Genomic DNA, 16,222 nt, shown 5'->3' with positions numbered 1-16,222 from the left:
AAGGAGGGAAGGGGAGATTAGCAGTCAGGCCTTCCCTTGGGCCCCCAGGCCCCAGGTATGGCAGGGCACATACACCCCACCTCGCAATCCCAACTCTGTGACCATGGGGTCAGCAGGGGCCAGAGGCACAGAGGACACCAAGCTCCCAATCACCAGAACAGCAGGGAAGAGCCAAGCAGCTCTGTCCAAGACTGGGTCCCTTGTTTTCTCCCTCACCAATGAGCAGAGCCTCTTTTCTAGAACCAGAAAAACGAAGGCCCACTTCCTGGGTTGGTTCCTGGTGACGACGTTTGCCAGCCGGGTGAGCCTATGCTGGTCACCCAACTTTTAACCTCAGTTTCCTCATCTGTAGGATGGGGATGCCAATGCCTCCCTAGTAAGAGCTATAGAGAGGCCCAAGAAGACCTAGAATGTCAGAACGTGCAATAAACCGTTCTTTCACCTTTTCTTCTTGCTTCCAAAGCCATATAGGTGCCTGGGGCCCTCCCCGCATGATAAAGAACCAGGGCTCTCCTCCATAAAGAGCTGGATCCCCTCTGGCTCCCCTCAAAGTTCTATCTGAATCTGTCCCAGAGAAGCCCTGACCTGGGTAGTAGCCCCTGACCCACAAGGCTGGGGCAGCAAGGAGCCACCATGAGCCCAAGAAATGCAAGAAAACTTACCAATCATGCCAGCATAGGATCCCAGACACGCCTGGTAATTGTCGGCAGGGCAGCTGGTAAGGGTCCGGTAGGAGGCTCGACAGTTGGTGTGGAAGTCCGCCAGCCGGGACCTGGTGTCAGGAGAAGGCCCAACGGAGACGGTTTAGTCTGGCGTTCTGGCCTCCTCTGGCCAGCACGTCACAGCAGCTCCTCCCTGTAGCTCCCCAGGGCCAGAAGTCAGGAGGAGGGAGGGGGGAAGAGCGGGGAACCAAGACTGGGGCCTCAAGCTGGGGGCAACTTGGGGACAGATTTCCTAGAGAGCAGGGCACGTAATACAGCTTAAGGAAAGGCCAGTGATCGAGTGGCCAGCTCAGAACCACGGGTCGCAGCGCTCTCAATGACTCCGTCCACCAGAAGAATGCAGAGAGGACACAGGCTGGGTGCACAGAGGTGGCCCAGAGACTTGGGCCCCGCCTTCTGCTCAACCACACACCTGAACGATCTTACCCAAGTCCTTCAACACGTCAATCTTTCCACCTGCAAAATGAGTCCAATAACCCCTGTCCCAGACACTCATAGGATCTGACTGAAGCTCAAAGAGCCAGTCCCCACCAAGGGGAAAGACGTCTTAGGGCAGAACATTCCTGCCTGGGCTTCTCTGCATCATGTCACAAGTATCCCCACCCACTGTCACCCCCACTGCCACCCCAGTCCCACCAGCAGAAGCAGCCTTTTCTTCCCCTGAGGACATAACACGTCATCACCCATTCGTCTCTGATGCTTCTTCAACACTGCTGAAGCACAGCCCTGTGCCCCACACTCAGACCCGAGCTGTGTAAAGGTGGGCACTGTCTGACCAGGTCCAGCCTCAGCCCCAGCCCCAGCCCCAAAGGTAGCATTCTGGGGAGGCACAGATCAGAGGCACCCACATCTAACACACACAGCAACCCCCACTACGTCTTCCTTCTGCTCCAGTGGCCACAGGTTACCATCAGCCTGGGCTGGGGAGCACATTTCCCTGCCCACCATGGCAGGTGGGAGCTCCTGGCCAGGTCGTCTCAGACATCACTCATCCAAGTCTCATAGCAGTCCTTAGAAGCAGTGAGGAGGCCTTGTTCCATGGCATTTTCCCCATGATGAGCACAGAACAGGACCTCAGGAAGCAGGTGCCCAGCCAGGATTCCCTGGGGACTCCAATAGCCAGCTACAGAAAAGGCTAAAACGCATGTCACCTTGCTCCTTGGCCATGCTTTGGCACACTACGAAGGCCCTGGCATAGACATACCCAGGTGCACCCCAAATTTAGCTGCCCTGGTTCTCCCCTGGAACTTTGTCCCATTGGAGAAAAGGACAGGAAGAGGGAGGGGGAGGCAAGAGAGGCAGAGCCAGCCTGAGGGAGGAGAGACGCCTTCCAAGGAGGGCTCCTGCCACGCAGGTCCAGGAGTATCAGAGGAAGGTGGCTGAGAGCGCCCCGCTTCCACACAAATTCCTGTCTGCCTGGAGGGGCCCGAAAGATGTTTTTGAGAGGTAAGAAGCCCTCTGGAGAGATGAGGCCCCTGAAGCTGTTAGAGGGTCATGATTTTTCAAAAGGTACATTCATATCAGTCCTTTCCTATTTCATCCTCAAAGAAACTCTGTGAGGTATGACAAGCAGTTATTATTATTCCATTTGACAAATGAGCAAGCGGAGCCTCAGAGAAGCTAAATAAGCCCAAGACTGCAGAATTACTGAGCGGCGGAGCCAGGACTCAAACCCAGAACTCTGAAAGCAAGTGGCTGCCCTTTCTGGTGGGTCCCAGTGCAGGATGGGTGAGTCCTTAGGAGTCCTTCCGGAGCCTGCACCCTGCATCTCTATAAAAGTAACATCATCTTCCAGAGGAAGACCTCTTATCCACCAGTATACCTCTATTTCCTCACCACCACCCCCAAAACAGGGAAAGCAGCATTCCCAACCACGCCCTTACCCTCTGCAAGATGAGGCTTGGCCTTACATGTCAAGATAGCATCTGTCCCACTCTGCAAGCCAGCAATTCAGAGAGGGGGCAGTGGAGAAAGATGGGAGGTGGGGCCTCCGCACACACCCTGCACCTCCAGAGACCTGAGAGGTTGGTGGAGGGGTCAGAAGCTCTAACTTGTAGATGGGATTTGGAGACAAATCAAACCAAACCAAAACAAGTCAGTTTGGAGTTGAATTGTGTCCCCTCCAAAAATATGTTGAAGTCCTCATCTCCAGTAGCTGAATGCAACTGTTCAGAAATAGGGTCTGTGCAGATGTAATCAAGTTCAGAAGAGGTCACGGTGGATTAGAGCAGGTCCTAAATCTGAATAAGAAGAGCAGAGACACAGACGTGCCGGGGACCTTACCACAGAGGGGAGACCAGAGTGACGCACCTATGAGCCAAGGATGGCTGGGAACACCAGGAGCTAAGAGAGAGCAGATTCTTTGGGCTAATCATAGAGCAGGTTCTTTGAGCATTTAGAAAGAACACAGACCACTGACTACTTGACTTCAGACTGCTGGCCTTCAGAACCCTGAGAATACATTGCTGTTTTAAGCCACTCAGATTCTGCTACTTGGTTACAAACTCCAGGAAACAATGCAGCACTTGCAAAGATTCTTCCCTCTGCTTGCTCTGGCCAAATCCAAAGAAGCCAAGGGGACAGGATCGGGCTGCATCACAGGGCTGCAGATGGGCAAGAGAAAGCCCACAGGGTGTGGATCAAGGAGACTGCTACGCCCCAAACAAAGTCTCTAGTTACCATCTTCCTCATGCCAAAGAGGTACCCAAGCAACATCTCTTAGCTAAAAGACAAGAGTCCATTCCAATGCCATCAGACCATACACCTCCCATCTCCCCAAGGCCACCTCCTGTCCCTCCCCAGGAAGCCAAGAGACTTCCTCCCATTTCTGCATTTCAATCACAACATTCAGGCAGCTTAATGGCACAGGGACTGAATGGTATGGCCTTGCTTGGTCTCTGCAACTGGAGCACACATCTCCAGAGTGGCAGACGCTACAGCTTTCCTCATCCATACCCTCCAGGGTCCCTACCACCCTGGGGTGGTAGGAAGCCATTCACCCTTGCTCCAAATATGTACAGACACCTGCCATGTGACTGGCAGACTAAAGACAGGGACAGCACACGTGTCAACACAAGTCAGGAGGGAGATCCCAGCAATGGGGCCAGGGCACCGTGCCCACAGGCTGGGGCCCAAGGCTGGGGCGGGAAGTCACTGTCAGCCTCCTTCCTGAGGACAATGGCAGCCATAGAAGACCTCAGGGCTCCAGCTCGACTTCCCAGACAGCTCCAACCCCTAGCAGTGCGCGGGGGGGGTGCCTTGTGCTCTCTGACAAGGTCAGCTGTGCAGTCCACTGACACTGGGAACCCTGGGGCTCATGGCTGGCCTTGACATCCACGGGGCCTCTCAAAATGTCACTGGCTCCACAGACTGGAGAAGGAGCTGAAGCATGAATGGGTGGACCATGGCAAAGGCCCCCTGGGGAAACAGAATGTCTCCCTGAGTGGCCATGGAGAGGCCAGGCATCAGGAGGAGGGGAGGGAGTGAAGGAAGCCAGCCAAGGAACACCAGGCCAGGAGCGCAAAGCCCAGGTGGGCCAGCCAGGGGCTCCAGTGAGCTCAAAGGGGCCTACCCAGCTGCTAGGAGGAGGAGGAGCATCGTTGTGGCCTTGACTGGCCCCCTACTTTGGCTGTGTGACCTTGGGCTGAGCAGCCCATCTCTGACGCTCAATGTCCCCAGTTAACAAGCAGGGAGAGCTGTGCCTGCGTGTCTCGCTCACAGGGATGGGACCGTCAATAAGACAGCACCTGAGAGAACCTGGAAAGAGCATGCACCTGGGGTAGTCAGGAGGCACCGCCCTCGTCTCCCTTCTTTATGCAGGTCTGAGCCCCAGCTCTGCACCTGCTGCTGGCAAGTACAAACAGAAAGCAGTTTGTCCTGGTGTCTTGCATGGAAGGAAAGAAAGATACCTGTTTATCCTGTGCTGGAGCATGTCTGGGTCTTGTGCGGGGCCATGGGAGCACCTCTGGGGGGGCGGGGGGACAGCTCCTTCCTCCCTCTATCACCATCAGGAATCTGAGGCAGCCTGCCAGCCTCCAGGCAAACCCTGGTCTCCAGACATCACTATGCTTCTCCACACCACACTGAGGACACAGGACGAGGCACACCAGATACCAGGCAATGTGCACGAAGCCCCTTCTGCAGGTACCAGGGTGACTTACGGGGACAGCTCCCCCAGGTCCCCTGTGGCTGCAGCCTACTTCCTTTACAGCAGGCCAACGGCTGGTGCCCAGGGCCTCGGAGACAAGGCTCAGAGCAAAGGGAGGAAAGGGCGGGAGCGTGGGCCAGCAGAGAGCAAGGGGAAGGCGAAGGAAAGGGAAACGAAGCAGCTGGGCCATCTGTCCGTCCATTTCTCCATTCTCAGTGTCAAGTCAACCTTGGCAAGCAGAGGTGACAAATGGGGGCATTTAGGAGCTGGCCACGTCCAAGGCTCCAGGAGGCCTCTGATGGCTCAAGTTTCCTGTCACCTCTCAATGCAGATAGAGTCGACTCAACGGCAGTGGGTTCTTCTGCCAGCATCTGAGATCAAGAGGTGTCAACTTCCTTTGGCCCACAACACATTCCAACTCCCACCATGACAGAATGAGCCCCGTGAACACATCAGCCCAGCCCTGTAGCCAACACTGTCCAAGGTCAACGTGAGCCTTTCATGACGCATGAGCCAGCTGGTCATGCTGCACCATCTCGAGGCCAGATGTCACTCTCCCCCGTACTCCAGGAGGTCAATGGTCTCTTGGACTCCACTCCTGAAGCCGAGCACAGACCTTCCCTGGACCAGCCCCATCTCCACGCAGATCTCTGCCTTTTAAAGGCCCCAGAAAAGAGACGGCATGAAGAATGCATGAGAGGGAGAGAGCAACCAACAAATGGAGGGAGAAAAGCAGAAATCCAGCAAGAGAACCCTAATGCGCACAGCTACGCCCATCACAGCCAAGGCAGAGAGAAGACCCCCACCCCAGTGCCCGGCAGAGGCGGATCAGTCCGAGAAACACAAACCCTCTTCAGGCGTATTCCATCAGCAGCCGCAGCCTATTCAATCACAGGAACGAGAGAGACACTTGACCCCCAATTTGATGAAAAAATTGCCATATTAAATTCACAGCATCCAGTTAATCTGAATCTCAGATAAACAATGATTTTTTTTTAGCTTAAGTATACTTTTTTAGTATAAGTAGGACATACTTATACTAAACAGTTTTCTAAATCTGGAATTCAGATTTAACTGGGCATCCTATTTTTTGTGGTATCTCTGGCAATACTATTTGATGAGCACTGGTGGCCCCCAGCAAAGGGGGAAAGATCGGGGCTGGACATGCAAAGAGCCACCACCCGAGCAGAACCCATCCAGAGGGGAGGAGGCACTTCCTGTAAAAGCTAATGGTTCCCAAAGTGAGGTCTGCGTCAGCATCAAAGGGAACTTCTTAGGAATATAAGTTCCCTAGGCCTCAGCTCAGACGTATAAGATCTGAAATTCTAGAAGCAAGGCCAGCAATCTGCTTTAACAAGCCTCCAGATGATTCAGAGGCAGGCAAAAGATTGAGGGAACCTGCCAAGGTTTCAGAGCTGACTTGGGGGGTACCCCATCCCCTGGTCTCAGCTTTAAACACCCCCCACTATATTACAGCCACCCATGGAAGAAAGGAATGCTTCACCTGCGGTCCCAGAAGATCTGTGGTTACATGTAAGAGTACATGTGAACACACACACACACACACACACACACACACACACACACGATCCTGTCCCCACAGAGACACTCAGTCTTGGACATTCCTTTCTTTTTTAGAAAATATTTTTATTAGTTGTTCATGGACTTTTATTTTATTTACTTATTTATATGCAGTGCTGAGAATCGAACCCAGCGCCTCACATGTGCTAGACAAGCGCTCTACCACTGAGCCACAACCCCAGCCCCGGGCATTCCCTTCTTGATTCGGTACTTTGACCTTAGCCAAGAGAAAGCACACAGGTACCGGTTATCAATGGAACCCTCCTTGCCCAGGCTATGAACACCTTCCTAGACAGACTTTCCCAAATTTGTTCAGCCTGGAGTAACACTGGAGTGAAATACTCCCACAAGATGCCAAAACTTTCCAAACCTGGCAAATATGTGGCTTTTTGGCCTGAAGTTCTTGCCACTTTCCCAAATTCCCACTTATCTGGTTGTGCTTTGTGGCTGCCATGGAAACCAACGAGTCTCTCTACTGGTTCTAGCAGAAGCAAAAGCAGAGAAAAAGGAGTTCACATCTATTGAGGACCTACTATATGTGTCCAATTCTGTTATCTCATTTAATTTTCTGAACAATCCCAAAGAGACACACTTCACCATCAGGACATGGAGCTCAGGCTAGCTGGTGTGGTTACACATCCTAGAGCTAGCACACCATGACAGACACCTCTCAACAAGAGCTGGAAGCCATCAGCACTGACCAGGGAAAAGGCATGGGGCACTTGAACATTTCATGGAGGAGAAAAAGGGTCCCAGGAAGTGTAACTAACGGATGACAGGTTGCAAGAACAGTTTGTGGGAACACAGAAAGTGACTCCAGTATTCCCTAGTGTCTCTAGATTAGTTTTCTTTTTTCTTTCTACAATATTTATTGGTGCATTATAGTTGTACATGACGAGATTTGTTTTGTTACATATCCATACCTGCACGTATTATTACAATATAATCTGGCCAATAACACTCCCTAGCACTTCCTGTGGATTGACTTTCTGAGGTCTTCTCGGTGGTCCAGGGATTGGTTAAGTGGGTTCAATGTGACATGACACTGAGAAAGAAGAGCATGGATTTCACCCACAGGACTGCTTTCTGACACCCACAGGGATCATGGTGGACAACCTGATCCTCCCGTGCCACCTCTTGGACACTACCACCCTCATTTTCATAAAATCAAGGATCAACCAGCTTCTGTCCTTTCTGTTTATTCTGTAACCACCTAGTGGAGATTTATCCTTTCTGCCCAGAACAACAGTTCCCCTGGCGATGGCTGACTTCCTCCTCAGGTCAGGCAGCTCTAATAATGGCTGCAAACCACATCCTGAGCCCAGGTGGACACCTGACGCAGGCAGGGCCAACCATGGAGCTCCTTCCTTCTGGCCACCATGCTCTAGCAATGAACTTCACCTAATGGATCAGGCAAGGAAGAGCATTCTTTTTTTTTTTCTGGTTATGATACACCCAGGTGTGATTATGGATATGCTGGGACCATAGTTCTGGCCTTGTGGTTGCAATAAGAATAAACACATCTCACCTTCACTGAGAAACAGCAAAACAGAACAAGAGACAAGGAGAGAAAGAAAGACACACAGACAGACAGAAACCTCTTTGTACTTTAGTCCCTGGAATATATCCCTGCCTTTCCCATATTATATAAACCAATCAATTCTTCTCTTCTTCTTAAGCTAGTTGGGCCTCTATCATTTAAAACAAAAGCAAAATATTGTCTACTACTTAGTTTCCCTTTCTGATATTGTATTACCTTCTCTGTCCACGTTCTAAGCAACCAGAAGAAAAAAAAAAAAAGCACACTGTGAAAAGGCCACAGGCCCCAAAATCAAATCCATAGAGCAGGATGGAGGAGCACTTCCAGAAGAGCAACTGTGAAAACAGTCGACGGTCAAATTCCTGCAGGAAGACAGCCTTGCCTGCGCCTGTCTCCAGCTTACCTGGGGAGGAACAGCCAGATGGCTGTTGACGCCAGGGAAAGCCACATAGCTATCAAAGATGACAAGGATGTAGATTGTGTCAATATATGAAAATTTAAACATGGAGTCATGTTAAGGGATTAAAAATCAGAAGCCAGTACAGCGTATGCCCCCTGGTCACAAACAAGGAAAAATGTTAAGCTATGAACCAAGGAGATTCAGGAGGAAATTTCAAAAGATGCTAACAGAAGACACTGTTGATTAGGTTCTCTTTCAATAAAGTTGCTTGAAGGTTGTAATTATTTCTTGAAGTTTAATTGAACAAGGCCTCAGGAATCCTGAGTTATAAACAACGATTTTTCTAAGTCTTTGGTTAGAGAAAATGTCACTGGTTCTAGAAGCATCATCAAGTGCAACTGACTCTGTTCTGAGACACAGAGGTTGGGTGAGGAAAGGCCTCGTCTCAGGGGATTTGGCTCCTCACTCCTGGGGAGTCCAGTTCCTGGGAGCATCAGGCTGGGGAACTGAGCACCAAACCCTCTGGACACAGGCCTCAGGGCTCTGCTGCAAGTAGAAATGTCTAACCTCCCACCACAGAGGACCCGAGTTCTCCAGAACCCCCCACCTCCCTCCCTGCTCCTCCACAGAAGCACGCCAGTCACTGACATCCAACAGCTGACATGCCCCCTGCATTTGAACCTTGGCTTAGCTACTCACCAGCTGTGTGGCCTTGAGTAGGTCATTAAGAGAGGCCTCCATTTCCTCACCTGCAAAATGGAAGTAACAGTGGTACTCCCCTCATGTGGTCCTTATGAGGACAGAATGAGATATCCAACAAGGGAAGGGACCTAGTGTCTGGACAGTGCCCAACACGGTGGGTGCTCTGCCAAGGTGTGATGTTGGGATTAATATTGGAAGCCCTGCTAAGCACTCCTCAGCACGACGTCCTGGAAGGCAGGAGCTCTGTCCCTTCAAGCCAACAGCACCTAATACCATTAACCTAACAAGCACCTCTCACATTAGCACAGGGTCCTACAAAGTTCCCTCACCTACATCGCCATGGTATTCTGACAATTCTCCAACGTCAGTACCTTGCCCTACTTTACAGATGAGGAGGCAGAGGCTTAGAGAGGCTAATTAACCCACTGGATCCCACAAACACAAGACCAGAAGACAGGTTCAAATCCCAGCTTCCTCACCAGTGGGTTTTCCCTTCCACCATGTGGTTCCCAGCCCCCACTTTCTCTGGCCTGCTACTCCCCACCCCTCTCCCAGCATCCTAGAGCCCAGGGGAGGCTTATCTCTCTTCTGAAGCCATCCAAGGAATCACTGGGTGCACCTTCCTCCTGGACATGTCCTCCACCAGACTGCAGTTCACCCAGCACCCTCTCACTCCTCCAGGTGAGCCATGAAGGTGAACATGGAAATAACAACCTGGAAGAGCACTGTGGCTTGAGCCACTCGACCCCAGCTGACCAGAAGCCATCAATCAGACCAGTCCACAACCACAAGCTTGACAGCGAACCACAGTGCTGGGCCCACACCTGCTCCGGGAGAGGTTCAGGGAGGCTTGGATGGGCCAACCCAAGTCCACCCGGATCTCCCCACAGAAACCAGAGATGAGAGCCAAGGCCATTTCCTTCTCTAAGAGTCCATCACCGAATACGCTCCTTCATGTCCTCCCCAAACAGATCCCCTGTCTCCACCTTTCCCATCCCTCCACCTACGTTCCAAACCTATTATTACCAGTAAGAGGAGAAAAGAATTAAACGTATGCATCATTTGATTTTAATTGAAGGACTGTTCTATTTCATTGAACTGCTAAGTAAGCTGAACAAGAGATTGTGTTTACATAAGCAAACCCCAAGTCACTATAGACTTGCTGTCACATTAAGTCAATACTTATGAAGGCTCTCTATTTAATTATTCAGTGAGGATTGACTTATTATTGTGTTAAGAGTGTGGTTAGCCTTGAGCTAGGTAGCCAGCCAGCTGAAAGATTTCTTTCAACTTTCTCTGAATGCTGATATGGTTCTTGCTGCTGGTGTGAGGTTAGGCTTCCTCTCTCCTTCCCCTCTTCTCCCTCCCGACTGCTGCAGAGCAAAATGCTCCAGCTCAGTTTCCCTCTGGTGGAGGGCAGTAGGTGACTCTGAGTGGGTGACCTCTCCAAAGGTCTTCTTAAGGTCAGCCTTTCATCCCAAGACCCTGACACCTCTCTCTCACCTGGTTAGTTCTTCTGTCTGTGGAGCAACAATTTCAGCTTAGCTTCCCATCCTGACTGAGGGCCTCCTGCTCAAAGACCCTTCTCCAGTTTTGTTATTGTAGCATTTCTGCTCCCACCAGCCTCTGCAGAACATGTTTCCCCATCTTTGCAATCTATGAAAACCATTTTATTCCACAACATACAGTTACCAGGACAAACTGTTACAATATACTGTTACAAAGACACAAAGACAGATACTTTCTTACATCAAATCACATAACTCTGCAAAGAAATATCCAGAGGTGGGTGTTTTGCCTTAACTGCAGACCAAGTGGAGAAGCACTGGTTAAGAGCAAAATCCCAGGCACTAAATCACCTAGGTCCAAACCTCAGCTCTGTCAATCACAACCTTGGACAATGTACTGACCCTTCTTTGAGCATCCTCATCCATAGTCGATAGCTAATAGATTCTGGGAAGAGTAACTGAGATTGCCACAGAGTGCCCAGGACCGTACTGGGCATGTTAGACCTGTCTTTCATGAGGGAACTGCTATATCTCTAGACTAAGTCCTCCAAAGGAGAATTCCATGGGATTCTATAGCCCATCATTTGCCACCTTGAGCCCCACCCATAATTGCTCCTGTGCTGCTCCAATTGCCAAGAATGACTTCCCCCAACCATGACCTCCTCAAAACCTCTTCCATTTCCAAACTATCTAAACTCAATTCACATGACAGAAAACCTTCCCTGAATGCCTTGCCCCTAACTGCGAAAACATTTCACAGAGTCCAATCACTGTGCCTGCATGATCGCATCATCAGTGATATCTGTTTCTCCCCCTAAACCGTAAATTCTTTCAGAACAGAAACTATCTTACTCTCTTTTGACTCTTCAGAGCTAAAAGAAGTGCTGGACACAATAGGGACTCAGTCCACTGGATGGAGGAGAGATGGAGAGAAGAATGGATGGATAAGTAGGTACATGGGTGCATGGATAAATGGATAGGAAGGAAGGAAGGAAGAAGGAAGGAAGGAAGGAAGGAAGGAAGGAAGGAAGGAAGGAAGGAAGGAAGGAAGGAAGGAAGGAAGGAAAGAAGGAAGGAGGGTAGATTAGAGGGTTAATTAGATGGATAGGTGGATGGATGGAAAGTTGGATAGATGGGTAGACCAATGAATCAATGGATGGATCAGTAAATAAGGACTGCCTTGGAAGCAAGGAGGATTTTCCCCTAAGAAACAGGGAATCTGAGAACTCTAATAACACCTGCACTTGAAAAATAAATCACAAGCAGATCTCCAGCCGAAGGCACAGCAAATTGTGTCAATGCTGCATTTACTTGGGCACCAAGATAGCTCAGCCAAAAAAAAAAAAATGCCCTCTGGTGGGTGTGTCTTTCTGCCTTCCTCTGATACTGCCTGGTTGTTAGGACCTTGGAAAAGTCTCTCTGCCATCACTGGTAATAGCCATTCACTAAAGGAGGCCCCAGTGGCCTAAAAGAATTAACACACATCCTTAAGCACCACTCTTAGCATGAAGAAGTGCCTTGGGGACCTAGAGCGGAGAAGCCAATATGTCCCCATGGAGAAAGGCTGGTTAAAGTGTCCATTCTCCAACAAGTAGAGGGCTAATGGGGCCAGTGACAAGGCAGAGCATTGGGGTCAAAACTCCTGCTGCTTACATGTCGGGAACCCTGGAGACATTACCACACCCCTCAGTGCCTAGGTGGCTCTGACACACACAGAGACAGTAGACTGTTTGGGGGACTCAATGTAACCACACATGCTAAAGTACTTCTGAAAATCAGAAGGTTCTATATTTGTGTTTATTATTTTTCTTCTTAGAAATAATAAAGAGTGTATAGCAGTTCAATTGCACCCTAATTCTCCCCTTTGCCTGGCTTGACAGACAATCTCCAGGTGCAGGAGCTGAAGCAAGGTGAGAAGACAGGTGTGGGCAGAGCACACTGCAGCCTGGACTCACCAGGAAGCAGAAAGGAGCAGGTGTGGTTGGGGGCTGCTCTGAGAAAGTACAGGGCCCTTGGGCCACCTGACCCCTCCCCATGGGCCTCTGTTCCAGGCCTCGGAAACAAACTGCGTGGACAAATATTTTTCCTATCAGGCAAATATCGGAGCAGCTCTGCCACCACTAGGAGTCTTTCTCATTATATAGACTAATGAGAACGCTGTGCTTCTCAGGAGCAATTTATCAAGGCAACATCCATTATAAATGACATTTTTCCTGAACTAACAAAGGATATGAGGCTGGGGAACCTGGTTAAAAGGAAATGTTTAGCTGATTCCAGAAACCATCCAGAAGTTAATTACCCACCCCCTTGCCGGCCGGCGCTTTCTCTGTTCTGTTCTCCTCCTCCCCCTGGGGTCCCTGTGCTGCCCACACACCTACCAGCCCAGAGCCCAGGAAGGGGAGCGCGGCCAGCTCCGGGGAATGTGCTGCCTTGGGGGGGGGGGGGGGGGCGGGTGGCAAAGTCTTAAGCGGCAGCGTCACTGGAGCATACAAGACCAGATTATTTGTGGTCCCAACTTGCTGATGCAAGATGAAAAATACAGCAAACTGCAGCTGCTGAACTCAGCTTTTTTCTTTTTCTTCCTTCTTTCTCCTTCGCTGAGGTTAGTGTTTTACAAAAAGAGCTTAAAAAAATAAAATCTATAAACTGGGGGGTTCCAACCTGTCAGCATCACGTCAGGCACAAGGAGTGCAGTGTCCAGGCCCCTCCTCTCACCTGCAGGCATGAGCTCCCCACATGCACACCCGCAGGAAGGTGCCACCACCCTGACAGACACACAAGAGGCCACACACTGTGCCTCAGGTTCAAAGTCCTCTTCCCTGAGTCCCTTTCCCTGAATCTTGGGTCCTGTCTCTCTCTGTCTCTACCCTTCAACTCAACAAGCAACAATGCTACATCTCTCGACGTCAGGAGGCTGCACACCCAGATGGCAGGCAAGAGTCTCCACCATGGGCAGTGCGAGACAGTGCTGGCTACCTGGAGTGACAGTCTGGCAGTGGGCCAGCTCCTGTCAGTGCCTCCCCATGTGGGGTGGGCTACATGCAAATCAGAGGGGACGCTGCAGACAATTCAGGCCAGGAGAGTAGGTGGTCACTGGGCCCCAGAAGATTAAAGCAAACTGCATGGACAATTTCAGAAACTTCCAGAAAACTCTGCTACAGAGAGGTGACCTCTACTATTCAGCAGGAACATGCAGTCTCTCAGAATTTGCACTGAAGCCTCTAGCTTCAACCAAGAGGAAGGGAAAGTTTCCAGGTGGATATTCCCATGGAGCAGAAGAAAGACGGTGACAGCTTATCATGACATAACACCAAGCAAGAAGGAGCGAGGAAGCTCTTAGCTCATTACATATTTGCATGTAGGTCTCAACGCCAGCAGAGTTGGACACCAGGCAAAGTTCACTGCTTCCACTGGAGCGCCTCACACATGCCCTGCAGGATTCTGCCGAGGGTGAGGTTCAGGGGATGAGGAACAAGACACTGAAGTACAAGGTCCAGAAGGAGGAAAATTCTGAGTCAAAATCGAGACACAGTGAAGGTGGGTCCAGGAAGAGGGGGCAGGCCAGCCAAGCCTGTGGTGCCCCAGAGAGCAGGAAGGGGAGCCAGGAAGGGGAAAGCACAAATGAGAAGGTTCCAGAGGCAGGATCGGGAGACGGCTCAGAAGCTGGGGGTGCAGGAACAAAACCTTTCCAGGGCCCCTTACTATCCTAGAGCAGAAGGAAGTTTCTGAGGGGCTCACCACCAGCCTCCCACTCTCTCCAGGGGGCCTAAAGGGCAACTCTGAAGCAGAATCTAGGTCCCCAAGGCTGCTCACTCCGTCTTCTTCCCAGTAGCTGGAAAGTGGGTTAGCCTTAATACCATAGGACATCCAGCCTTCCAGGGGAGAGGGGGTTGGGGACTTCCAGTTCCTTAATCCCACTTCTCTGGTAGTCATCCAGGGAACAAAGTAGGAAACAGCATCTTAGTGTGGGTATTATTGGAGCTGAGGATACTGGAAAGCAAGAGTAGATTCCACCTATCATCACTGTGCATGGAGTGCAATGAGTTTTGATTTATGTGAATCTGCAGCAATAAGGAAGGTAGACCAGTTGTACAGCTGATAAGAAAGTTGTTCTTTGAATATCCAAATGATACCTTTCTCTGCAGCAGCAGGTATGCAATTATTGGGCTGACAAATATACTATTGGAAGTCCTTTAGAAAAAAAAAAGAGCCATTCTAAAGCAGGAGACAAACTAAGAACAGCAATTTGGCATCAGGTGGCTGGTGGTCTAGAAAGGATCTGAAGGGGTAAAGACTGATGTTTTAATGAAGGACCCCAAGACCATGATGGTAAGTCCTTATACACAGAATGGAACACAAATTCAATCAAGAATAATCTCATATCATGGGAATCCAGAGTTGGCAGAGAATGCAATAGCTCCCTTAGGTTACCCCCCATTCCTGGCTCTCACTCCAAACTCAAACACAGGTGGACATTCAGAGCTGACCTCCTGGTCAGCTCCCATGGTCACTGCAATGGAGGACTGCCCACGCACAATTCCAGGCACTACTCTTTCCAGGCTGGTGCTTGTTCCCACTCATCTCCACACCCCAGTCCTGGAAACCCATCCTTCCTGACTGATCCTGCTCTGAAAAGGAGCAGATGCGGATAGCAACAGATGCGGAGTACAGGCTGCCACCCAAGCATCCAACCTCCAAGGACAGCCAGTCAGTCTGAAGAGGTTAAAGAGCTAAAGACTAATACCAGTTCATCTCCAAGAAGATTCTAGAGTTCTCGCCGAAACCGAGACCTCAGACAAGGAGTAAGGCCTGCAGACCAGCTCCATCTGCAAGGCGAGGGGCTGCTTTGGTCAATGACAGGACATTCAAGGAGCTGAGTGGCTTCAAGAGAGCAAGGGGGCCAGGGCCAGAGCTTTCACAGAAGCCCATACCCAGGCCAGACAGGGGACAGCCACCAGGACGCTGAGCCAGCCCAGACACTTGGGCTGAAAACTGTACTTTGCAAACCAGTATTTTTATGCTGTTTATGTTTTCTATAATTATTTCCTTTTAGCCCTGCCTTTGCATTTACTAAGAGACCTACCAAACTAATAATAAATAATCATAGCTAACAATTTTGAGTGTTTACTCTGTATCTGCTAAGCACTTCTGAAAGCATTAATGCATTTAATCCTTGAAAGCACCCTGAGACAGACAGGTAGAACAAAATTCCCCACTTGATGGAGAAGGAAGCAGAAGCTTAGAGGAGCTAAATGACTTGTGGCACAGCTGGGAAGGAAGAAGCTGGACCTGAACTCAGGCCTGTTGATGGAAAAGGCCATGATTGCCAGTCCTCTCAGAGGGATGGGTGGGTTTGGACCTCTGTTACAACGTGTGCTGGACATCACCCTCTGGTGATGATAGACATAGGTTGCTGGCAGCAGAGTCCAAGACAGGGGTGATGGTCACAAGCACAGAGCCAGGGCTGCCTGGCCTCCAATGCAGCAGCCTCTCCCTTTAAGAGTCACCTCCAGGCTGCACCCAGCAGTAAATGGGCTTTGGTGCCTTGGAGAAAGTTGACACCATTAGGGTGACAGTCCACTTTATCTCTACCTTCAAACCCGTGGTTTTTCTCCAGCTCCT

General features: G+C 50.4%; 1 protein-coding gene across 4 annotated transcripts in view; it reads right to left on the bottom strand.

The window, feature by feature from the left end:
* The window catches only part of Gfra2 (GDNF family receptor alpha 2), an 88,376-nt gene that overhangs the window by 12,239 nt on the left and 59,915 nt on the right, over positions 1–16,222 (bottom strand). For all 4 annotated transcript variants that reach the window (XM_078030924.1, XM_078030925.1, XM_078030926.1 and 1 more), the window contains one exon: positions 663–772. In XM_078030924.1, coding sequence (XP_077887050.1) covers positions 663–772 — 110 coding nt within the window. The remainder of the gene's footprint in view (positions 1–662; positions 773–16,222) is intronic.

This window comes from Ictidomys tridecemlineatus, chromosome 14, assembly GCF_052094955.1.
Source record: "Ictidomys tridecemlineatus isolate mIctTri1 chromosome 14, mIctTri1.hap1, whole genome shotgun sequence".
NCBI lineage: Eukaryota > Metazoa > Chordata > Mammalia > Rodentia > Sciuridae > Ictidomys > Ictidomys tridecemlineatus.
Note: the sequence above shows the minus strand (reverse complement) of the source record. Positions and strands in the feature narration are given on the sequence as shown.